At 36.8% G+C, this 27281-nt stretch overlaps 1 protein-coding gene across 1 annotated transcript; it reads left to right on the top strand.

Annotated features, from left to right (window-relative positions):
• Positions 1-2932: 2932 nt before the first annotated feature.
• LOC138713493 (peptidoglycan-recognition protein SD-like) lies at positions 2933-27080 on the top strand. The gene is made up of 3 exons (XM_069845656.1): positions 2933-3081; positions 17920-18162; positions 26130-27080. The coding sequence occupies exons 1-3, from the start codon at positions 3072-3074 to the stop codon at positions 26657-26659; spliced, it is 783 nt and encodes a 260-aa protein (XP_069701757.1). The 5' UTR covers positions 2933-3071; the 3' UTR covers positions 26660-27080.
• The last annotated feature ends 201 nt before the right edge of the window (positions 27081-27281 follow it).

Genomic DNA, 27281 nt, shown 5'->3' with positions numbered 1-27281 from the left:
TCGAGTGGGATTTAATTGACTATTACACGATTAGAAGAAAGTACATAAAGATTAGAAGTAACGAAGTACTCCAATACAATAAAATATTAATTGACTTACGAAAATACAACTGTCTTCAAATGTATTATTGTACCATCTCAACATTAAAAATATTACGCTAGATGCATGCTAGATGGCAGTAGTGTCTTTATACAGACACTGTAATGATTACTATTCAATAAATCTTAATATTAAACAATCTCTGATACGTGACTATCCATAATATCATATAGCAGAAGTTCTTTTTATCCTCTCAGAGCAGAAGCTATAACATAACCTAACTAATATATACAAGTGTTAGAAAAGTTTTAATTAACGACGATGACATAAAAAATAAACATGAATAATTTTAAAAGGAATAATTATTGAATGTACAATTTTCAAATTTGAATGGTGGTTCAATTGATGTTATATTGGACGTATGCGTAATAGAAGTGGAACTCGTTGATTTAGGCCTACATGGTGTATTCAACTTATTCAGAATTTCCGAGTGAATAATTTTAAAAGGAATAATTATTGAATCTACAATTTTCAAATTTGAATGTGGTTGGTGGTTCAATTGATGTTATATTGGACGTGTGCATAATAGAAGTGGAACTCGTTGATTTAGGCCTACATGGAGTATTCAACTTATTCAGGATTTCCGAATGGTGCTCTTCATTTATTTGTAAATCGGATTTCAGAAGATGCATAGGTATGATCAGTGATTTTTATTAATTCTTGTTCTTCAATGCCAATGTGAGTCATATTTGAAACTGCTGTGCATCGACTGGAGTGGTTTGTAATTTTATATATATTTTTGACGTCCAGACCAGTACAGTTTCAAATGTTGGCAAAGAAACAAATGCTAGGGACGAGATAAAATTAAACAAATGCTAGGGACGCGATAAAATTAAACAAATGCTAGGGACGCGATAAAATTGTGCGATAAGCAGCCATGATTGGTTGAAATACGTCCTTTCGTACCGTTTTATTGGTCAAAAGTAGTATGACGTAGTAAGAGTGTAATAGTCAGTATAATTGTCACATATTACCGCAACTCTGACACCTCCCAGTTAACCTGCAAAAGTCGTCGTTAAACAAAATCACTTCAACCCTAAAGTAATGTTTTGTGTGTGGTGGAATTTTTAAGGTGTTATTCACAGGGAGTTTCTTCCAAATGGACGTGCAGTCGATGCGGAACTTTATTTTCAACACCCAGAACGAGTTCATGAAGTTATGAGAGAGAGACACCGGAATTAATCGAAATAGAATTCCTTTGCAACAGGAAAATGCGAGACCTTAACGCTCGAACAACCACGGACAAAATTCAGGAATTGAGGAAAATAGAACTACTATCACACCTGACATATAGCCCTGACCTTGAGTCTTCAGATTACCATCTGTTTGGAACCATGGTACACTTCTTGCGTGAAAGAAATTTCCAACACTTGGAGGCCGTTGAAATGGGTATCATCAAATTATTTGCAGCAAAAATCAGAAACTGGTAACCATCGCGCTGATGGGTCACTCAAGACCATAGAATCTAATGGCCTTTAATTTGAAGATTAGATTACTTTCTTGTCACAACTAAAATTTTTCTCCAAAATCGACAATAGTTATCAGACAGTATTAATTTACTTACTTACTTATGCCTTTAAGTAACCCGGAGGTTCATTGCCGTCCTCACGTAAGCCCGCCATTGGTCCATATCCTGAGCAAGATTAATCCAGTCTCTATCATCATATCCCAGCTCCCTCAAATCCATTTTGATATTATTCTTCCATCTACGCCTCGGCCTCCCCAAAGGTCTTTTTTCCCTCTGACCTTCCAACTAACACTCTATATGCATTTCTGGATTAGCCCATACGTGCTACATGTCCTGCCCATCTCAAACGTCTGGATTTAATGTACCTAATTATGTGAGATGAAAAACACAATGCACGCACTTTTGCGTTGTGTAACTTTCTTCTTTCTCCTGTAACTTCATCCCTCTCAGCTCCAAATATTTTCCTAAGCACCTTATTCTGAAACACTCTTAAACATCTGTTCCTCTTTCAAAGTGAGAGTCCAAGTTTCACAAACGTACAAAAGAACCGGTAATATAACTGTTTTATAAATTCTAACCTTCTAACTTTCAGGTTTTTTGAGAGCAGACTGGATGACAAAAGCTTCTCAACCGAATAATAACAGGCATTTCCTATATTTATTCTGCGTTTAATTTCCTCCCTAGTGTCATTTATATTTGTTACTGTTGCTCCAAGATATTTGAAATTTTCCTCCTCTTCAAAGAATAAATTTCCATTTCATACAATATTCTGGTCAAGAGACATAATCATATAATACTTTGTTTTTCGGGATATACTTCCAAACCTATCTCTTTATTTCCTTCAAGTAAAATTCCCGTGTTCTTCCTAATAGTTTGTGGATTGTCTCCTAATATATTTACGTCATCCTCATAGACAAGCAGCTGATGTAACCCGTTCAATTCCAAACCCTCCCTGTTATCCTGAACTTTCCTAATGGAATATTTTAGAGCAAAGTTAAAAAAGTGCAGATGATAGTGCATCTCCTTGTTTTAGCCCGCAGTGACAGAAACTGGCCTATACGGACTCTGCTGTAAGTTTCACTGAGACACATTCTAATTAATCGAACTAGTTTCTTGGGAATGCCAAATTCAATAGGAATGTCATATAAAACTTCTCTCTTAACCGAGTCATATTGTTAATATGTAGATTAATTTAAAACTGGTTTCTCCAAGATTTCGTGCACAACGCGCTAACGATCTTCTGAGCTTCAATGTTGCCATTGCTGAGGATCCAGGATCAGTATGACTGAGATACAGCGAATGCAGGATGACTGCAAACTCTCCCCGCCGCGCCGATTGCGAATCGTCAACAAGGCGTCAGCAGAGATGAAGTTTTTTTTACGCAAGTAGCGATTGCTCATTCTTTTTGTGCTGATGTACACTTCCTCGAGAGGAAGCCGGCTGATACAACACACGAGCTGCTGTCGATCTCACGCACGGCGCTGTAAACGAGTTATCATCCATAATGCCAGACGGTGAGTACAACTTTGTATGTAGTGTAATATTACAACAGGATGGATACACACAAACACATGTTAACAGCAAATCTGAAGCAGAGTCAGAATTCATATGTCGCCTGGAAATATAGTTTACTATACACAGCTTCGAGCACTCTTGCTTGAAAATCCCACTTCAAAATCTAAACAACGGAAATGTATGAGAATAGAATATTGTAATACAAAATGTGGGAAGGTCTCTATTACAAAATTAATATGAAAACTGGAGTACGAGCGACGAATTTTGCAGTTGTCATTTCTGTTAAGTGTGTTACACGCTATTTTTATACGAAACTGACAGAATTAAACAGATCAGGGAAAAACTTATACAGGGACATCATTTTATTTTTACTAACATTTTTAATATTAACCTGGCTATACCTTTGGATTAATGATTGAGACCCGGAAACACAGTTTGCTACCTCCTTCCACGAATAGAGTTCGATGGTACTGGCGTAAAATAGAAACAAATCACTTTACTAGGTATAGGAGGGAAGAAAAGTAGTTCATCCATTTACGTAAAGTAGGAAATATCGCGATTTTGAGTTTGATAATTTTCATTAGGTTTTGTTTAATCAAAATACAGTACAGTGTTAACAGTAAGTGTTTTTACTCACGAACTGAGTTATCCATGCGAACGTATTCATTATGCAGCGTATATTATACTGTCTACAGCATATTAGCGTACGATATAGAGAATGAAGTTGAATTGAAAAATAATCATAATATGGATATTTAAACACATTTTTGAAAATGGTGACCGTCCATCTCGATACAGGCTTCAGATCTTTTGTGCCTATTATCGCGCTATAGACTATTGCATCTAATTCCAATTACCAGTTTCGTCCGTCATACTTAGTAACTCATGTTGAAATAATTCTGTACCTACTCTATAAAAGAGTACCTTACGTACTGTAAATTCAGTCTTCATTTCTGCCCAACCCGCACAGATAAAATTACTATCTACTGTCAGTCCAAGTGGTTATGTCGCAGGATCATAGAAAGGGGGGGGGGAATCACGTGATAGTTAATTACGTAACGAGGCCCTTTTATTTAAGTTATTTTAAACAGTTGCATAATATTACGTAGACGTCCAATTAATTTCTAACAGAAATTAATGTTTTCAGAAAAGAGCTAAGAAAGCCCAGCCACTAGTCTTTACAGTGGAGCGAGCAGAAGAAGGTGGGGGAAATCGGGATGCGACGTAGGCAAACGGACGACAGTACCTGTGCGAAAATACGATTCAATATTGGAAGTTTCCGTCACTGGAAAACGCGAACATATTTCTGAAACGTACTATATTCACTAACTCAGTACTGCGGCCTTGGTTCTGTGTGGAGGACAGTTTGGAACTTCGTTAGTAGAAGGGGTGGGAGTGAAGTACATTCAAAAACTCAGGTACAATAAAAGTTGAAGTAAAAATAAAATGATGTCCCTTTCACATGTCAAAATGAGTATTCATATTTCATCTCGAAACGCTTACATTGTGAGATACACTTCCACAAGGCGGTGATTTCATGGCAACAATAGTGTAGGGTTGATGTAAACAACAGTTCTTATTCTTTTCAAGCAGGAAATTTAATCACTGTGAAAATGCTTCACTCGAAAATTATTAGGCCTATTGACAAACTTTTAATTAGAAAAAATTTTCTTACGTAGATACATTTATTAGGACGGGTGCGGAAATTGAATACGGAAAATATTTCCCGCACTCAATGCAGGAAAACTTACTTTCAATGCCAGTTTTCTTGTCGGAAATGCTGTCTTTCCACACGTTCCTCGAAAAATAAATTTAGAGGGAGAGTCGTAATGAATTAAAAAAAAAAAGTAATTCAGCATATTTGTTGGAAACATTTTCGAATTACAGAATCAAATGGTAAGTATATAATACGACGAATAGGACCATTAAAAGGCATTAATGACTGTGTTCGATTAAGGTTCTCTTTGATACATCTATTATCTATATCTCGCTTGACGATGTGTCTAAGAAAAACAGTATTGTAGTGGAGTAATTGTGAGCTTGTCTGACAATTGGGCCCGGGTTCAAGTCTTGCTTGGAACAAGTTTCTAGTTAGGGTTTTCCCCGGGATTTTCTCTCAACCCACTAAGAGCAAATGCTGGGTAACTTTCGGCGCTGGACCCTAGACTCATTTCGCTGGCATTTCACTCAGACGCTAGATAACCATCGCAGTTGATAAACCATCGTAAAATAAACAAGAAACAAGAACAATTGTTGCAAACACCTAAAATCTGATTAGTGAACTATTTTAGTATTCCGTGGCATATGCAGTGGAGTGGGAAAGGAACTGGTCACCCTGCTCCTTTATTTTTTATTTTAGTAGGTTGTTTAACGATGCTTTATCAACATCTGAGGTTATTTAGCGTCTGAATGAAATGAAGGTGATAATGCCGGTGAAATGAGTCCGGGGTCCAGCACCGAATGTTACCCAGCATTTGCTCATATTGGGTTGAGGGAAACCTCGGAAAAAACCTCAACCAGGTAACTTGCCCCCGACAGGGAATCGAACCCGGGCCACCTGGTTTCGCGGCCAGACGCACTAACCGTTACTCCACAGGTGCGGACTGCTCCATTATGAGTGATGCTTTATTGGTGGAACTTATGAGGTTCTAACCAATCTTGATACTATTAACTAAACATACATTGTGACTGTGCAGCAGACAACACAATTTTATTATGATTAGGCAATACTGGGTGTTCATTTCAAAGTGCGTCATGACGTCACTGTTGTGAGTCAGCGATTTGAAGCGAGTTTCAGCTTTTATGTCAGAGAAGTTGCCTATTAATCAAGGCGTTCAATCTGAACTTGAGAACGTGTATGCTATTACTTGAACGTCGTAGCAACAGATGGCGGTCTGTACGGTCTGTGTGCTACCATAATCTCTTTCGAACTGTGTTTTGCGCGGGCAAGTCGTCGCAGGGTATTTGTTATCGATTGCGTACCGTAACATTCCACATGCAAATCAAATGCTCCGTGTCCATGTTGACCGTCGACGTTAATGTCAAAAAATACGTAAGTAATCACCTTAACCCTCTCTCCATATCCAGACAGTAAGAAAAAAACTCACCTCAGTACATGTTTCCAAACAGTTCACATTCCTGCCACTACCGGCGTTACCGTACGTATCGGTAAGTACTCTTCAGAATGAACGCCGTACTTGCTAGGCAACTTCTCTGGCATATAGTTAATACGCCTCTGCGGAAGTGTAGGAAGATTGAATTTTCTAGGCTCATCGGCTAGCCACATGACGGCATACAGCGAGCCATGACACATTTTGAACTGAACACCCAGTAGAACATCAAAAGCAGTGGCTACTTCGGTGTGAATCATACTAGGATTTTCTCCAAAATGAATTCTAAATAATCGGAAGTAACACAAATGCGCTGTCAACGGCCATTACTACGTCTTACCAGATGTGACCATCTGAGAAATATCGATATTAGAGGTATACTTCAGGTCCTTTGTATAAGGTATGTGATGCAAATATGTCCAATGCAGGTAATTTGGGCACATTATTGTTCTACAGCTAATTGATATGATAACCAAAAGTTAGTGCCAGTATGTCGAACCACGTGTTAGGAAGTGTGCATAATCAGCAACATTAGTGGATAATAGCAAAACTGCTTGCACAGGCATTCTTTATTTGATTTGTGGCAACGAATTAAGGCGGTGTTATAATATTGCTGTTGGTAAGTTTGTCTTGTATATCCTGTCAAGCAATTGGTAAGTATAGTTTCTATACATCATTTTATAACTTGTTCAATGCTCGTTACAGACATCCAATGCTTACTTAAAATGCTCTCATATTGAACTGAAAAATAGCTGATTTTTCGATAGGTGCTGGATGCAGGTAATATGGCCACATGGATATGCGACTTTGTGCAATTTGTGGTGCATACGTAAAAGCATGAGAAATGTGTTCGACTTACAAAAGACTTATTATTTGTCATACATATACCCACTGATTTTTTTTTTATTTTTGTGTGTTAACTTTCTCATTATTATTTTTTTTTTTTTTCAATTTGCAATGTTTTATACACGTAGTCACGAATTGTTTGTGGGAATATTTTTTTGAAGTTAAGAAGCATTATTTTCAATCCACAATTCATTAATCACCAATAAATGTTTTTCTTTCCAAATCAATTAATTTTATGTCTTCTGGCTATATTACCTTCATTCGGGCATATTAAATGCACAATGTAAGATTTTTCAAAATGTAAAAAGCAAAGCATTCTCGTTTAAAGAAAAGTCTTGGATTATTTTCTATGTTATGCATAAAGAATCAACACACGAACTTTTTATTTAGGGAATACCATAGTCTTGAAAAAATTAATTCTAATTAAGGTAGCCATATTAGTTTCAGGTACTTTATATTGTGAACGGAATTCAAACACCACAACAAGAAAATTAATAAGACTTTTCCACTTATTCTTTACTTGTTTGATATAGTACGATAATATGCAGCACAATGTTAGATATGACCCAATCATGATCTTCTACGTCGATATTGTGGATCATACTACAATGTGGCTAAGCGATTATGTTCATGTTGCCCATTCGTCCAGTATAACAAACATGTGTGCAATGAAAACTGCGTATAGATAATTTTATTATACAGTAACTTATGGACACTTCGCGTCGGTAAGTTTGATGTAGCATGACTGATTTCAATGACCTTCAGACCAGTTTAGCGTGGGATTCTGCTTTCTCCCTGGAGTTGGCACTGACATCACACCAGCTAGCAGTCGACACAGTGGAAATATAACACATACAATTATACATCTAGACCTAGATGAATCCGGTGTCCAGCACCGAAAGTTACCCAGCATTTGCTCATACTGGGTTGAGGGAAAACCCCGGAAAAAACCTCAACCAGGTAACTTCCCCCGACCGCGAATCGAACCCCAGCCACCTGGTTTCGTGCTAGACGCGCTAACCGTTACTCCACAGGTGTGCACTTCTGTGTGTATGTATGTGTGTATGTACGTATGTATCAAATCGTACACTATTCCAGAGCCAGAGACAGACGAGATAGATTTTGGGTATTCTACTCTTTGCCCTGGAACTTAACATTTCCACTTCTGATCATTCCTATCTGCCCTGATGATGGAACATGTACTTATGTAGTTCCGAAACTTTAGATGGTGGAATAGTCAATAGTCTATTTCTGATCATTTTCGCCGTGAAGTCTAAAACGCGTATATATATTCCAAAATCAGCCACTACGTGACAATTTTACAAATTTATACTTCAGGTGAAAAATACATAATTTTTTATTTAGAGTAGAACCTGGGCCATACGTACTCAGTTATGCGTAGTTATGTTTGTACATAATTATGCGTCAAGCCTAAAATATTCAGAGACCACATAATTAGTACACCACGACCGTACAGGTTGATGTCAAAAAATCACGCCTTTCCTCAAAGGTGGTGCGTGATCCTGCTGGAACATCGCGTCCACGTGGTTTTCCAGTCGTAGCTGTGATATGAGAAGCAAATGTGATCCGTTTCACAACGCGTAATGCCTAAACACTTTTCATGCGATAGAGGTAGTGTTTTACATAATGTTGACAAGTTGTGTATGACATGATCATCCCGCAGGCAAACGTATAAGGCCCTTCCTGGTACTTTCTATCATGGCAGCACCAACAGTTTCGGTTTCGAGAACACGCCTACGTCCACTAATGTATGGCATATTAACAGATTTACTTTTTTAATCGTGCAATACCATAACATTATCGACTTGTAATTCGCACTCTCTGAACACCATACTCACGGTGTTACACTTTCAAATTCTGTAAAACACACTAGTAATTTAACTCGCTGCCCTGCAGTGAACGGTATTTTGTTTATTTTTTTATTTTTTTACTTGGTTATTTTAACTGCGCTGTATCAACTATGAGGTTATTTAGTGTCAATAGAATTGGTGATAGCGAGATGAGGCTGAAGATTCGACATAGATTACCTGAATTATGCCTTACGGTTGGGGAAACTCAAAGATAATCAATCCAAGGGGGAATCGAACCTGCGACCGAGCGCAATTACGGACCAGCAGGCAAGCGCCTTAGCCGACTGAGCTACGTGGGTGGATTTTTGTTTATTCAGTCGTTGCAAAGTGATCTCACTTATTTTTCTCGTAAAAAGAATGATACAAAAAAAACTCGAGTAAAATCATACTCAAACAGAAATGACTTCTCAGTCACTCCTATTTATAGAGATTTTATTTTGTCTTCCGGAACAGATAAGACGGCATATCACGAAGATTTATTATCTGTTGATCAGCTTCTGGTTTCAGCGACATATTAACTTCAGGGGAAGTACTGAAACTTCCGGGAAAATATAGAGAAAAATGACGATCCTTTGCGAAACCTAGACATCACATTGATGAAGAAGACAGAAATATAGCGTTAAAGCATTACTTTCCTCCAGTGTTGCAGAGAATTTCTATATCTGGCCTATGAAGCCAAACCATGATTATAAAAGAATTTTCTGTGTTCCTTTCAAATTTCTTCACTAAATTTTTACACCTCCAATGATCTTGAGTAAGGGAAGACTTACTTCAAAAAGCAATCAATTATAAATGGTCTAATATAAAACCTGGTTGGCGTAAATATTCTGATGAATGTAGCTAGAGAAATAATCTCATCTGACTCAGCAGAAATCTGCCAACATATCAAACACCCATTTACTTCAGAAGCGGTTTTTAAAATCTACTTTAACGATGCTTTATCAACTAAACGGCTATCTAGTGTCGTTGTAGCGAAATTATATTATGCAAGATGAACTAGTATTGCAGTTTCGACAGCAATTATTCGCGCATAGCAAGAGAAAGTTATGTTTTAGCTGTGGATAACTTCATAAATCAGGTTCAGTTAATTTTGGAACACATATTGAAAATATTTTCATATGATTGCCTTTTTTCTGAAGTTTATTGATCACAAACTCCAAAAAAATAATATTTTTGTATGTAAAAGGTATTACAGGCCCACATGGTAGCATATTATTTAAGAAAATAAAACTAAAATCTATGCTCTTTTAAAGACCCTGGTAATGGTTGGGAAACTGTAAATTCGTCCATTGAAAATAATTACCTATAATCTGACATGTGGACTCGTCCGCATTCCTACTAAATATCGGTATCATGGAAGTGTAAACTCGTCCGCATACCTACTTAATGTCAGCATCATGGAAATGTAAACTCGTCCGAATGCTAAAGAGAACATTTTCCTTCTATTTTATCCAGGCTTAGGACTGCCAAGTGGCATGGTTAAAATGTTTCTCATAAAAAGAAGTACTTTTAATAAAATCTACCATGAACAAATATTAAACAAACATCGGGCACAGAGGCCAGGTGTCTTAACCATCTGCGCCACCCAGGCCGACTGGACAAACTTATCTTGGATTAAAATGATAAGAAGTAATTTTAATAAAATCTACCGTGGACAAATTCCCTGCTTTATCATTTTCTAGGGTTTTGCACATAAGCAGTTGCTTATTCCTGGTAGCTCGTTTAATTATTCTCTGTGTGTTTATACTTTGATGTACGTTTCTGTCTGAAATTCTTTTAATACGTTGATAAAATTGTAGATGTTTGGATGAGTAGTATTAAATATTCTTGCATGAAAAGATTCGCATGCGTTACAAAAATAAATAAGAGCTATTGTTTCATTTTCATCTATATGACTGTAATTTCTGAAATGGCTCCTATGTTGCCAATGTCAATAAATAAACGCTTGGCGGACGAGTTTACATGTTACCTTTGTAAAGAAATAAAAGGTAGGCGGACGAGTTCACATGTTCGATTAAATTGTCACACCTTCGAAATGCGACCTGTTTGTCAGTTTCGGACGAATTTACATTCCCCGTAATACTTACTTACTTACAAATGGCTTTTAGGAAACCCGAAGGTTCATTGCCGCCCTCACATAAGCCCGCCATCGGTCCCTATCCTGTGCAAGATTAATCCACCTCCCTCAAATCCATTTTAATATTATCTTCCCATCTACTTCTCGGCCTCCCCAAAGGTCTTTTTCCCTCCGGTCTCCCAACTAACACTCTATATGCATTTCTGGATTTGCCCATACGTGCTACATGCCCTGCCCATCTCAAACGTCTGGATTTAATGTTCCTAATTATGTCAGGTGAAGAATACAATGCGTGCAGCTCTGCGTTGTGTAACTTTCTCCATTCTCCTGTAACTTCATCCCACTTAGCCCCAAATATTTTCCTAAGCACCTTATTCTCAAACACCCTTAACCTATGTTCCTCTCTCAGAGTGAGAGTCCAAGTTTCACAACCATAAAGAACAACCGGTAATATAACTGTTTTATAAATTCTAACATTCAGATTTTTTGACAGCAGACTAGATGATAAAAGCTTCTCAACCGAATAATAACACGCATTTCCCATATTTATTCTGTGTTTAATTTCCTCCCGAGTGTCATTTATATTTGTTACTGTTGCTCCAAGTTATTTGAATTTTTCCACCCCTTCGAAGGATAAATCTCCAATTTTTATATTTCCATTTCGTACAATATTCTGGTCACGAGACATAATCATATACTTTGTCTTTTCGGGATTTACTTCCAAACCGATCGCTTTACTTGCTTCAAGTAAAATTTCCGTGTTTCCCCTAATCGTTTGTGGATTTTCCCCTAACATATTCACGTCATCCGCATAGACAAGAAGCTGATGTAACCCGTTCAATTCCAAACCCTGCCTGTTATCCTGAACTTCTCCTGATGGCATATTCTAAAGCGAAGTTAAAAAGTAAAGGTGATAGTGCATCTCCCTGCTTTAGCCCGCAGTGAATTGGAAAAGCATCAGATAGAAACTGACCTATACGGACTCTGATGTATGTTTCACTGAGACACATTTTAATTAATCGAACTAGTTTCTTGGGAATACCAAATTCAATAAGAATATCATATAATACTTTCCTCTTAACCGAGTCATATGCCTTTTTGAAATCTATGAATAACTGATGTACTGTACCCTTATACTCCCATTTTTTCTCCATTACTTGTCGAAAACAAAAAATCTTATCATTAGTCGATCTATTACGCCTAAAACCACAATGACGATCCCCAATAATTTCATCTACGTACGGAGCTAATCTTCTCAAAAGAATATTGGACAAAATTTTGTACGACGTTAACAAAAGTGATATTCCTCGAAAGTTACCACAGTTGGTTTTGTCCCCCTTCTTAAAAATAGGTACAATTATGGACTCCTTTCATTGTTGTGGTACAATTTCCTTTTCCCAAATAGCAAGTACAAGTTTATAAATTTCGTTATATAATGCACTTCCACCCTCTTGTACTAATTCTGCTGGAAATTGATCGATACCTGGAGACTTGTACTTTTTCAGATTTTCTATCGCAATTTCGACTTCTGAAAGCGTGGGTTCGGGTATAAATGGCTCAGCAGTTTGTATTTCAATTTCCTCTCGATCATTTCTATTTGGCCTATGTACATTTAGTAGTTGCGCAAAATAGTTTTTCCATCTGTTTAGGATTGATGGAGAGTCTGCAAGCAAGTCACCATTCTCATTCTTGATCACATTTACCCTTGGCTGATATCCGTTCTTAAATTCCTTTATACCCTTATATAAATCTCTAATGTTTTTATTCTTACTATTTGTTTCTACCTCATTCAGTTTTTCCTTCAAGTAACCTCTCTTTTTATTCCTAAGTGTACGACTTGCTTCCCGTCTTTCATTGAAATAATTATCTCTCTTCTCCTCAACTGGATCCTGTAAGAATTTCAATTTTGCCCGTTTCCTTCTTTCTACTGCAATGCAACAATCTTCATCACACCACGGTTTCTTTTTCTTAGTTTCATGATAACTTATGCTCTGCTCAGCTGCAATTTTGATATTATCTTGGATATTGTCCAACACGCTATTAACATCTAACTCTTCCTCAGCTTCGTCAGCAGTTGCTAAAGCAGCAAACCTATTTGAAATTTCAACCTGATAACGTTGCTTAGTTTCCTCGTCCTTTAATTTCAAAATATTGAATCTACTAATATTAGCTTATTGCTCTACTCGCTTGGCTACTGATAGTCTTTCTCTTAATTCTCCAATTACCAAATAATGATCAGAATTACAGTCTGCCCCCCTGAAAGTTCGAATGTCTACTATATTAGTATGTCTCCGTTTATCTATCAAGATGTGATCTATTTGGTTGTGTGTCAATCCATCTGGAGAAGTCCAAGTATATTTATATATCCTTATGGGGGAATGTTGTACTTTTGACAATTAAATTTTTCGATGTGGCAAAGTTGGCTAATCTAACTCCATTGTCACTACTAGTTACGTGTAGGCTCTCTTTTCCAATAGTTGGTCTAAAAATATCCTCCTGTCCTACTTTAGCATTGAAATCCCCCAATGAAATTTTCATGTGATATCTAGGTAACAGATCAAAAGTATGTTCCAATTCCTCATAGAAGCTGTCCTTTATATGGTCGTCTTTCTCTTCTGTAGGGGCGTGAGCATTTATAACTATGATGTCGCACCATCTAGCCTTAAGTAGTAAATATGCTAACCTGTCACTGATAAATTCGACCTTTTTTACTGCTGATTTTATTCTTTTATGAACAAAGAATGCTGTTCCTAATTGGTGATTACTGTTTCCTTTCCCATAATACAACAAGTAATCTCCTGGTTTTCTGAAAATATCTCTTTATTGTACGTCATTAATTTTAGGGGATTATTCTTTGAAATATTTCACACGAAAAAGTTTAATACCATTTTTCTCGTTTTGGTTCCTTTCCTAGATAAAAATTTTTTATAGGGTAAACATTGGTAATTTCGTGATAATTTCATGAAAACTAATTTAAAATGCAAATGTGTAAATATATCCTTATTCCGATTTTTTCATCTAAAAGCCTATAACTTGCTGTACAAATCTGGAGACATAAAGGATTGGATACGTTCTTGAATATGTGCCAAAAACCACTTTTACAACTTAAGCTGAAAGGTTGGTTATTTCATGATAACCTTGGTAATTTCGTGATATTGCATTGATAATTTCGTGAGAGGTAGAAGAATTGTGGAAAAATTCATTAAAGTGAAATGAAATTCTCATTTATTGTTACAAGACTTCAAACATAGTAATTCCGTCTAATATTCATAGCAAGAAAACAGAGAAATACATATCAACACATAATAAGAATGAAATCAAAGTAAAAATTGAAATTGAAAAGGGATCTTCTTTGCCCTGAAAGGGTGAACACTTTTATTACGGACTTTACTATAGCCTATATTACTAGGGTAACTCCGAAAGTAATGCATAACGTGTGTTTAAAAATTATATTTTTATCCTACAGCTTTGCTATTTTCATAGGATGTAGATGCATCCTTAAGGAACAAAATGTCACTTTTCCACATAATCTCTGTCCTTTTCAACTGCCTTACGTAACCTAGGAACGAGGGCCTGTAGACCAGCACTGTAAAAGTCTGAACCAACACGTCTGAGCCACTCTTTAGCAGCGTGCACAAGGGAGTCATCTTCTAACCTCGTTCCACGAAGGGATCCTTCAGTTTACCAAAGAGATGGTAATCGCACGGTGCCAGTTCAGGACTGTAAGGCGGATGTTTCAGTGTTGTCTATCCGAATTTTCTGATCTGGTCTGTGGTCTTGTGACTGACATTTTAATTTCAAAATATTGAATCTACTAATATTAGCTTGTTGCTCTACTCGCTTGGCTACTGATAGTCTTTCTCTTAATTCTCCAATTACCAAATAATGGTCAGAATTACAGTCTGCCCCCTGAAAGTTCGAATGTCTACTATACTAGTATGTCTCCGTTTATCTATCAAGATGTGATCTATTTGGTTGTGTGTCAATCCATCTGGAGAAGTCCAAGTATATTTATATATCTTTATGGGGGAATGTTGTACTTTTGACAATTAAATTTTTCGATGATATTTCATGCTTTACGTAAATGTATGAATTACTTTTCTTCCCTCCTATACCTAGTAAAGTGATTTATGCTTTTGAGTTTGATAATTTTCATAAGGTTTTTGTTTAATCAGAATACAGTACATATTATTTTCATCTGTTATTATTTTATTCATCACATGCAGCCAACCATTGCTGAATGTGTCTGTCAGTCACAATTAATTTATTTTAATGACGCATGAAATATTTAAGAAATTAAAACATGAAATTATGAAAAGATGCTTCGGAAATAAAGTTACGGGTTTATTCGTGCGAAATACAACTGCAGCCCAAGTAATAATAATCATTCTCACTCTGAACTTCTGGTCAAGTCATAAACTTTAATAGCACTGATGCACTGTTACAAGTATACAGGAAAACTGTACAAAGGAAAAATGTTGCTGCTTGATTCGCTAAAATATGACATTTATGAGAAATTGTTTCGAAAATAAAGTTAGCCTACAGGTTTACTCTCGGTGGCACAACTATAGCCCAAGGAATACTAATCACTCTCACTCTGAACAGCTGGTCAAATCATAAACTACGAGGGGTGTTAAAAGTTCTTATCCTCACCATGATCTAGATGTGCTAGGGATCTATAATTTTACAGGTTTATAGGGAAAGTCTTAGAAATATGCATGCCAATTTTTTAGTTGATGTAAGTCGAAGTGAACTATAGTTAGAGCCAAGAGAATTGGAGGAGGTGTCATGCTAGACAAAGTTGAGTACCGAGGCGTGATTATATTCCTCCATCTTCAACGGAAATCTGCCCAAATAATCCATGATGAGAATAGATTAGTGATCATGGTTGAAAGATGGGTATATCTATATCAACCTGAAAATAAAGAGTAAGGCATGGAAATATCTCTCATCACCCACAACCGAAAAGGCTAAGGTGCTACAGTCATCCAACAAGGTCACATTGTCAGTGTTTTGCGATTGCAAAGGTATAATATAAACACATTACTTACAGAAATGCAGGACCATGCTACAGGAATTTCCTACAAAAGCTACGAGATGTTATCAAAGAAAAAAGACGACGTTTCCTTTCAAAAGGTATGTTGCTGCTAGCTGCTAATGCATCCGCACACCGAGCTGCAGAAACTTTTAGATTTGTTCGCAATTATGGCTATGAATCTCTACCCCATCCACCGTACTCATCTCAACTTCGGAATTCTTTCTGTTTCCAAATATGAAGAAAGTTTTACGAGGAAGAAAATTCCACAATGACGAGGCAGTAATTAATGGATTTGTGACTTGGTTTGCCTCCAAATCCGCAGACTGTTCCACAGATGTGTTATTTGTGTAACCATAGGTAGTCGGTGGACTAAATTTCAGATCTCTAGCATATCTAGATAATGGTGAGGATAATAACTTTCTCAACATTCCTCGTACAACAGCACTGATGCATTGTTACAAGTGTGTAGGGAAGGTATACAAAAGGAAAATGTCGTCGCTTGATTTGTGAAGACGTCATACTTACTTACTTACTTACAAATGGCTTTTAAGGAACCCGAAGGTTCATTTCCGCCCTCATATACGCCCGCCTTCGGTCCCTATCCTATGCAAGATTAATCCCGTCTCCATCATCATATCCCACCTTCCTCAAATCCATTTTAATATTATCTTCCCATCTACGTCTCGGCCTCCCCAAAGGTCTTTTTTCTCCCGCCTCCCAACTAACACTCTATATGCATTTCTAGATTCGCCCATACCTGTTACATGCCCTGCCCATCTCAAACGTCTGGATTTAATGTTCCTAATTATGTCAGGTGAAGAATATAATGCGTGCAGTTCTGTGTTTTGTAACTTTCTCCATCCTCCTGTAACTTCATCCCTATTAGCTCCTACGAACCTTATTCTCAAACACCCTTAATCTCTGTTCCTCTCTCAAAGTGAGAGTCCAAGTTTCACAACCATAAAGAACAACCGGTAATATAACTGTCTTATAAATTCTAACTTAATAATTTTTTGACAGCAGACTTGATGACAAAAGCTTCTCAACCGAATTATAACAGGCATTTCCCATAGTTATTCTGCGTTTAATTTCGTTACTGTTTCTTCAAGATATTTGAATTTTTCCACGAAGGATAAATCTCCAATTTTTATATTTTCATTTCTTACAATATTCTGCGTGAAGACGTCATAGCACTACAAAAAAGAATGGGCTACAAAATGTTAAATACCTCAAGCACCACCACCACCACCACCACCACCACCACCACCAATACTACAACTGTTACTCCCACAACCACTACCACTACTACCATTACTAGTGTTATTAAAAGGTAAAAGGAAAACTTGTAAGCAATACAACTGAATTGCATTTCACTATTGCAAATAATCCGATATTAAATTTTTATGGACTGATGATTAGTCAATTAATTGATTTCACGAGGGCTGGATCCAGAACGAATCCCTGCAGTTAGGTAGTTTTTAAACTATTGCACGCAACTGCACAGTTCCCCAAAAAAGGAATGAGACGATAGGATATTCCTAAGTCCAGATACAAGACACCGTGCATGATCGGAAGATCGGAGCCCAGATACACAAGATGACACGTAATTCAGTTATTTAAATTCAATCTATTGGTATGTTGTTATAATTAGTTCCGAAACTCACTTGAAAATTGCAAAAAAAATGTAAACGTATTGTAATAAATAGATAAATATATATAAAAATCGTGCAGTAACATCGTAATGTGGGCCTTCATGGTGACATCGACAAATTTCGTCTATAGCCTAGTGTTTTTTTTTTAATTATCTTAATAACGGCCAATTTTAATGGATGGCATTATGAAATGAAAAGTGTAGACTTCGCCGGGTTTGATCACTATGCCTGTCTTGAGTTCAGGTTTGGAGATGGAAGGGCGGAAGAATGACAAGTTCAAGGAGAGATGGAGTTCGTCCGTCTTGGCGGTGATGAAAGGTAGATACCTCTTCATGTGTGTCGCAGCTGGCCTGCTTCTGCTTCTGATCATAGTGGTTTTGATCTTATACTTCACCACATTCGGCATTGCTCTTCCAGCAGAGCAAGCAACACAACCATCTCCATTTCCGAGTGAATATATCAACAGAACAACAACCGTCAAACCAGGTAAGAAATCAGACTTCGTTCAAACTGGAAATCTTTCGTATCCAATATTGGTTTAAAATCCCACCACGATTCAAGCCTTAAGGCAGAGATGGGCATCGTGCCTCACTTGAGAATTTGTGCCTCACTGACCTTCACAGAGCTTATCGCTCTGAGTGACATCATCTTCACAGTCCCCGTTCCTCCCTCACGTAGCTCCTAGGCGTGGGCAGGTTCTATATCAGTTTCATAAGCAATGTCAGTGGTGGCATAATGGCATTATCAAAGCAGTGTGTACGCGTTAGAAAACGATTATTTCATGAGAAATGGGAGGAAGAGTTTTTTTGTTGTTTAGAAGGGGAGAACATACGATGTAATGTTATGCTCGAAAATCCTATTAGGCATTAATAAATTTAATATACAACGACATTACTCCTTATGTCATCAAGAACATGCTGAATTAGAAGGTAACACAAATTCAATGTTATTTTATCGTACTATTCCGAAGAAAATTTATGATCTTAACATTTGCATAGTATACTAAATACGACATTATACCTTAAACAGGCTGCATTAAAAGGTACGAGGAATTAAATGTTGTCTGTACGTATTATTTCCAAAAGAAATTTATAAAAAAAATATATCAAATGTGCGTAGAAAACGAAATATGATTTTCTGAAATTATTTTAGGTCGAGAACGTGCAAATCTATTAAGTAATCTTGAGAAACGCTACAATATTTAAGAAAATAAACGTAGACAACGTGATGGAATATTATTGGCTAGTTACGCAATTTCTCGCCTGTGATTTAAATCAATTCAGCTATGAGAAACAGTAAAGAGGTTTATGATTAAAGCTGCCGAATTAATTTGCCAAATTGAATAAAAGTTTTCGAGTCTCTCACGTTAACCAAGCGTTTTCCTAATAATTCGCCACTGACCGCCTTAGCGATTACGATAAGGTGACGCAGGTCACAGCAGTTTATATTTCGCATCCTACTCTGCAGTCTCCTCTCCTAGTAAACAAACTATTTCAAATCGATTGCCTCACGTAACCGAAAATTGTGCCCATGTATGCCTTAAGGCATAATACTGTGTATGTTTATTTAACCCCCCATGGTGACATAGTTAACCTACTGACCATTACATCCGAGGTCCATGGCTTCAAACCTGGGAAAAGTAACGTCTGAACGGATGCCTGCCAATACTTAGCATTACTCATTTTGAAAATGAGATGACGCCATCCTCGCATATCATAGCCTATAATTTCAAGAAGATGGAAAATCTCTGCAGTTACTCGTCGTTAAGTACGGTAGTCGTTAATCAAGTTAATACGTACTAGAGAATACCTGATTGCTTACGAGATGTAAAACGGGAAAAACAGATTCATGTCAGATTAACAAACGAGTGTCACAAAATTATTGTTATTTCTCATATATGCATTATACATGTTCCGTAACAATAATTCAACACCTTTATTGTGTTGGGAATGGTACTAGTACACTTCATAATTTATTCATCTTTATTACACATTTTTAGCACTTTGTATCACGTAATGATTTATTTATAATAACAACTTTCTAGTGTTAAAATGAAAATTAAAACTAAGTGGTAAATTATCTAGTTGACTAGTTTCGACGACGTGTCAGCCATTCTCAGAACTGGTGAATTAGTTCTGAGCATGACTGACACGAAATCGAAACTAGCCGACTAGATAATTTTCCACATATCTTTGACCTCGAACGTCGAAACAGCATGAAAACATAATCGATCATAAACAAAACAGTGGTGTGTGTCATTTCCATGCAAAACGTTGGATTCTACCTCAAGTCACATTTCAATAGAGAGAAACAAAGTAACAAGAAATCAATACCATAGGAGGGAAATTATACATAATTCAATGACGTCAGTGCATCATTACATTTTCAATCTACAGTGCCAAAAACACTCTGCTTAAAGTACTTATACATTCCAAATCACTTTCGCTTTCACGCAGACCAATATCAAAAGCCACACTAATTACATTTTCAAATGATGATGATGGTATATCAATGTCATAACCTGGCTTTCGCCAGGCATATTGCAACATAGGCTTATACGTAGGTGCAGCAAATTGATTGTAAATAACAGAGTGAAGTTTCATGATGAAATAACGATCATGTATCTTCACTTGTGGTTTGGCACATTACAGTCTTACAATATCAGCAATCCTTCTGATATGGAGCTTATATTGCCGAAAGAAGTAAACATCAAGGGGTTGGCAATATTTTGTTGTTTTCGGTGGCGATATCTTCAGCATAACATCTTTGTTTGGAAAACTTGCATCTAGCAGGGTACGATCAGTACCTGCCTGATGGCCTTATCTCTACCAGGTTAAATAAATAAATAAATAAGTAAATAAATAAATAAATAAATAAATAACAATATGCTCTTTTCACTTGTTACATGTTCGCCAAGGACTGAAGTTAGAAAACGTTTCATGTGTTCTTTAGTCATTATTCCACTTTTGCTTGCGTCCACATGAATGTTTCGTGGACAGGTTGTTTCAAGTTTCTTTGAAATATTTGGACCGAGAGTGCCTTGCGTCTCTTGAAAACAGATGTACAACTTGTTTGCTAGCCTGCCTGTCATTGATAAAGCCACATCAATTGTGTAGCTGTGGGTAGAGCTATGTACAGACTGCAACACACTAGCTGTAGTTTTCTCTCCTCTGTGGGACAGTGTTGATGCTGAAGGCATTTCATACTGGAATTGACTCTGGGCACTGTTCCAAACATTACCTTTCTCCATACCCTCCTCTCTTATAAACATGTTCACTTCCTCCACAAACTGTTGTGCCTTCTGACCTATACTATTATCATCTTCTATGTCATTCCGTGTGACAAATGTAGTAATATGCCTGGATGAAATGCCATATTCCGCTTGAGATGGTCGATAAAGGAAATGGAAGCTATGAAATTGTCCAAGCCAACCATTTTAGCCGCTTCCAGTGCCCACATCTGCAGATGTCAATAGTGAACTGTAGATCCATACCTCCTTGCACTATCAAATTGCGATATTACATGTTCTTTTATAGTTTGTTGCACACTGTTGCAGTCTGTTTCCTTTGAAACGAGCTCCTGCTCGCCGTTTGGTAGACACATAATTTAGAATTAATGAGCAATTTGATTTACTTTTAATGCACTTATAGCGCTTCATTAGTTTGCTATAGGATTTGAAGCCACGATTGTAGTAGTCTTCATAAATGTCTCTAGTACGCTGTCATCAATATCTTCTAATACACCGGACCTCGACTGTTGGGTGGAGAGAGTTCGTACTCACTTTGACTTGACTGTTCCTGTTGCTCTGGAGATGAACGTCGTGTACTGCTTGAACAGCCACCTTCAGGTTCAGGTTCCTCCTCTCCTTCAAAATTAATATATCTATCCAGCGTAATGTCATGTATTTCTGTGTCATCCCCATTATATTTCTGAATTACAGTATTATGTTATATAATATATCCGCGAACTCCATATCCTCGGCCCCGATGTCATTTTCATATTCATCACGTCGCAACTTTGTCCCTAATATTTGGACCACATTCGTAGGATTAATTCTCATATCACTGCACTGTACACAGTTCACACAGTAACCCGCTTGCGAACACTCCAAGAGACAAATACGTACAGCAGCGATACTATTCACGCAATTGGAGCACTGGTTAGTGCAAATACAATATGCCACCGTCTAATGGCGCTAGCAGACAAGTGCAAAGTTTTGCATCGAAATGACACACACCACTGTTTTGTTTATGATCGTTGTTATTCTAAGCATGTTTTCGTGCGGTTCTGATCATTCGAGGTCAAAGGTGTCCCTTGTTAGTGTTAATATTTTCATTTTAACACTAGAAAGTTGTTATCATAACAAAATTCTTCAGGTATATTTAATTTTATTAACTATTAAGCCCTGGAAAGACAACTAAAAACAAATAAGATTTTACATAAAAAAACTTTCATTCGCAGTGTCGAACTACTAATGAACAATGTGCATAAAACTTTTTTTTATCAAGTTCTGACGAATAGTTTTTGAGAAAATGGTACCAAAGAAAGAAAAAATGCCAATTTTCTAAAAATTTCACTTCACTGTTATAAGTATTGCCAAGTGAAAGATAATAAACCAAGTTACTTACTGGTGAGTAGCAGGAGGGTCTATTTAATTAGCAGTGAAAATTTTATGTAGAGATTATTTTCTGCTCCCAAAGAATTATCTGTGATGGTTACCATTTTTTATTAAGGGAGAAAAATTCGCTCCGGCGCCGAGGATCGACACGAGGAGTAACGCCACAAAGGACGAAGAACCAAAGGAGGAAGATTCGATCCGGTGCGGTGGGTTGAACTTCGGTGTGGCTGTGTGGGTAGAGCGCCCAATGCTTAGAACTGGAAGACCCGGGTTCGATCCTCGGTGCCGGAGCGATTTTTTTCTCCGTTAATAGCAAGTGCAAATTTTGTTTATATACTGTATCTACTACAGTTTTTCGGAAAATTCAATCTCTTTTCAAGTAAGCAAAGCATGCTGAACACCTGGAAATCTGTACCAAGTATTCTTACCATAAAATTTATAATAATTAAAATAAAAATCTCACGTTTCGGTTTATGAAGAATGCATTTTGCGTGTAATCGAGAAAGGGAAAGTTTATTCTCTTATTTACGTGCAGAGTAAATTGTGTAAATTATGTATTATTAGCTGCGTCGTAGGATAGAGATGATCGCTTTCCAGGACCATCGGAGAGGTTTTATAATTGACCCTATAATTCGTTTCGGGACTAGAAAGAGCCAACAGCAAGATGTCCATAAGGAGAAATAAATTCATCTATGAACCAACAATCCCTTATTATCAAGAGAAATATCAACTACAACAGACAGAAGTAATAGGCTTGATGGTCGGAGCAAGAGGATCCATCCCGAACAGTTTGTTGATTTTTGCAAGGCTTTTCATTTATCAACATGTATAATTACCAATATTTATTTACTTGCATTGAAAGGTACGATTGCATTGTTAAGAAATCATCTCAGATAAGATATTGCACTGTAATTTATTATTAATTTCTTTTTTGCTCTTTCTTGCATTGGTTTTATATTCATAACAAATTATCCATGTAATATGTACTATTCAAAATTTTGTTTTGTAAATGGTATCTAGCCAATCCCTGTTTAGGGAAAGTGTTTGATAATAATGATAAAATTTAAAAAACTTAAGCATATGTAACCCAAATAAAACGAATTATCGACAATGTATGAAATTTAACATAGACTAATCTATCTTATAATGCTCTACCTAACGAACATAACCCATAACAAAACCGACGTCATATAACGTGCCACACCTAACCTAGTTTTTATAATCTATCTAACCTACAGTAACTTTCTTATCTAACCTAAAAGAACTTAATGCACCTAACCTACACTACCGCACTTACCCTTCCTAATGTAGCCAAACCTACCTACAGTAACTGCTTCATTTCACCTAAACGAATTTAATATTAACTATACTAATCTACACTACAAAACCAAACCTATGACATATTATAACGCACCATACCTAATCCTTCCTTATCTAAAATAGCTAACCGAACTTAGAGTAACTTCCTAAGCCACCGGCGTAGCTCAGGTGGTAGTGCGTTTGCCTGATAATCGGGAGCTGCTCTCGGGCTTGGGTTCGATTCCCATTTGTGCTGTTAATCTTGTTGGTTTTTTTCCAAGATTATTCCCAACCGTAGGGTGAATTTCAGGTTATCTGTGGCGAAATCTCGGTCTCATCAAATATCATCTCTCTATCACCAGTTCCGTCGATTCTGAATAACACAGTAGTTGATACTGCGTCGTTAAACAACAAAGTAAAAAAAAATAAAAGTAACTTCCTTACCTAACCGAAGCGAATCTAATATTATCTAAAGTAGCCAAAACTATAAACTAAAACCTACGCCATAGCTAACCTATAATAACTAACCTACCCTACATAATCTATCTTAACTGACCTACAGTAATTGTCTCACCTAACATATGCTAACATAATCATGAATAACCTAGCCTCTGCTAATTTTCTGTACATGAAAATCATAAATAATCTAGCCTCTGCTAATTTTCTGTAGGCGTACATGAAAATCAGAAATAACCTAGCTACTGCTAATTTTCTCTACATGAAAATCATAAATAATCTAGCCTCTGCTAATTTTCTGTAGGCGTACATGAAAATCAAAAATAACGTAGCCACTGCTAATTTTCTCTACATGAAAATCATAAATAATCTAGCCTCTGCTAATTTCTTGTACATGAAAGTCATAAATTACTTAGCCTCTGCTAATTCTCTGTACAAGAAAATCATAAATAACCTAGCCTCTGCTAATTTTCTGTACATGAAAATCATAAATAACCTAGCCTCTGCTAACTTTTCTGTACATGAAAATCATAAAAAACTTAGTCTTTCCTAATTTTCTGCACATGAAAATCATTAATAACCTAGCCTCTGCTAATATTCTGTACATGAAAAACATAAATAGCCTAGCCTTGCTATTTATCTGTACATGAAAATCATAAATAACCTAACGTCTGCCAATTTTTCTGCATATGAAAATCATAAATACCTAGCCTCTGCTGCCTTTTTCTCTACATGAAAATCATAAATTACTTAGCCTTTGGTAACTTTCTGTGCATGAAAATCATAAATAACCTAGCCTCTCTGTGTCTGAAAATAATAAATTACTTAGCCTTTGGTAATTTTCTGTACATGTAAATCATAAATAAACTTGTCTCTGCTAATTCTCTGTATATGAAAATCAAAAATAACCTAACCTCTTCTAATTTTCTGTACATAAAAAAATCATTAATAACATAGCCCCCGTTAATTTTCTGTACATGAATATCATGAATAATTTAGCCTTTGCTATTTTTTTTTACATGAAAATCATAAATTACTTAGTCTCTGCTAATTTTCTGTACATGAAAATCATAAATAACCTAACCTCTTCCAATTTTCTGTACATGAAAATCATAAATAACCTAGCCTCTGCTAACGTTCTGTACATGGAAGTCATAAATAACCTAGCTTCTGCTAATTTGTTGTACATGAAAATCATACATAACGTAGCCTCTGCTAATTTATTTATACATGGAAATCATAAATAACCTAGCCTCTGCTAACGTTCTGTACATGAAAGTCATAAATAACCTAGCTTCTGCTAATTTTTTTGTACATGAAAATCATACATAACGTAGCCTCTGCTAATTTATTTATACATGGAAATCATAAATAACCTAGCCTCTGCTAACGTTCTGTACATGAAAGTCATAAATAACCTAGCCTCTGCTAACGTTCTGTACATGGAAGTCATAAATAACCTAGCTTCTGCTAATTTTTTGTACATGAAAATCATACGTAACGTAGCCTCTGCTAATTTATTTATACATGGAAATCATAAATAACCTAGCCTCTGCTAACGTTCTGTACATGAAAGTCATAAATAACCTAGCCTCTGCTAACGTTCTGTACATGGAAGTCATAAATAACCTAGCTTCTGCTAATTTTTTGTACATGAAAATCATACGTAACGTAGCCTCTGCTAATTTATTTATACATGGAAATCATAAATAACCTAGCCTCTGCTAACGTTCTGTACATGAAAGTCATAAATAACCTAGCTTCTGCTAATTTTTTGTACATGAAAATCATACATAACGTAGCCTCTGCTAATATTATGTACATGAGAATTCACTAAACCAAGTAAATCAAGTATTTCAACACTTTGGAATAAGCTTTGTTGATAATGTTACTTTGGAAAAGCATATAAACATCATTAAAGAAAAAGCATAAAACAGATTCAAACTCTTAAAACATAAGTTTTTTATCCAATGTAATAAACCCTATTTCACCCTAAGCTATACTTTTGTTGATAGCTTAATGTGATGTTGGGTAGGAGCGAACAAAAGTAATACGATAATTATCTTTATTCTGTTTCCAGACCTTTCTGATAATTTCAAGATCGTCACACGGGTCGAATGGGGTGCGAAACCCAACACGAAGGAACATGTGCCGATACCACTGCCGGTGCAGCACGTGATAATCCTGCACACCGCCACACCGGCTTGCCTGACGGAGGACAGTTGCAAAGGCAGAATACAACAGATTCAGGATAATCACATGAATGAAAAACACTTTGATGACATCGGCTACAGCTTCCTGGTGGGCGGAGACGGCAACGTGTACGAGGGCCGAGGCTGGGATGTCAGGGGAGCTTTCGCCTATGGCTACAACAGCCGCAGCATCGGCATCGCTTTCATAGGTGAATTCAAAGATGTGCTGCCTACTAAAGAGCAGATGCAGGCAGGCCAGCAGCTGGTGCAGAGAGGTGTGCAGCTGGGTAAAGTCGCGCACGACTACAAGCTGCTCGGACACCGGCAGGTCAGTAGGACGGAGAGTCCCGGTGACGCCTTCTATAACGTTATCAAGACGTGGCCGCACTGGGAAGACATACAGCAAGAACCCAATTAGCTAACTTATTATAATTCTGTGGTTCCAAGGTAAAAGGTGACGTCAATGTTTGGTGAACTTGATATTTCCGATTTGCTGTGCAACCTAATGGTATTTTTTTTTAATTGAGATAGAGGACGGTATGTATTTCTATTAGTTTTCTCTCTAACCCGTTGTTGTAAAACGTGATATGATTTTATACACTTGTTAAAACTTTAAATTCTCGTTGCTGAAAAACTTAAAAAGTGATATGTCGCATTTTTCCTTGGAGGCACAGAATTATAACTGAAGTTAAGAGAAGAGCATTCTGAGCGGAACATACGACATACTTTCCCTCAATACATGGGTCACAAATTAGGCGCACCGTCGATATTAAATGTAGGCCCATTAAATAGTCAGGCTGTATTATTATCAAAAAGAAAATAAACGTATTTTTGTTACAGACTTTAAATTTAATCGCCCCTCTCCGATCTCACACAAAGCTATAACTTTATAATGTTTTGGGAAGTTGCACACTTTCAGCTCAACTTTTTCTGTAGTGTCAACTTCCAACACGGGAAACATCATCTTACTTTGAGTTCAAATGTAATTCCCGGGCAACAAGTATGGTAGTTGGAGTTCTCTTAGTGGCGCATTTTCGTCT

This window comes from Periplaneta americana, chromosome 14 (assembly GCF_040183065.1).
Source record: "Periplaneta americana isolate PAMFEO1 chromosome 14, P.americana_PAMFEO1_priV1, whole genome shotgun sequence".
Taxonomy (NCBI): Eukaryota; Metazoa; Arthropoda; class Insecta; order Blattodea; family Blattidae; genus Periplaneta; species Periplaneta americana.
This window is presented reverse-complemented; position numbering and strand designations above follow the sequence as displayed.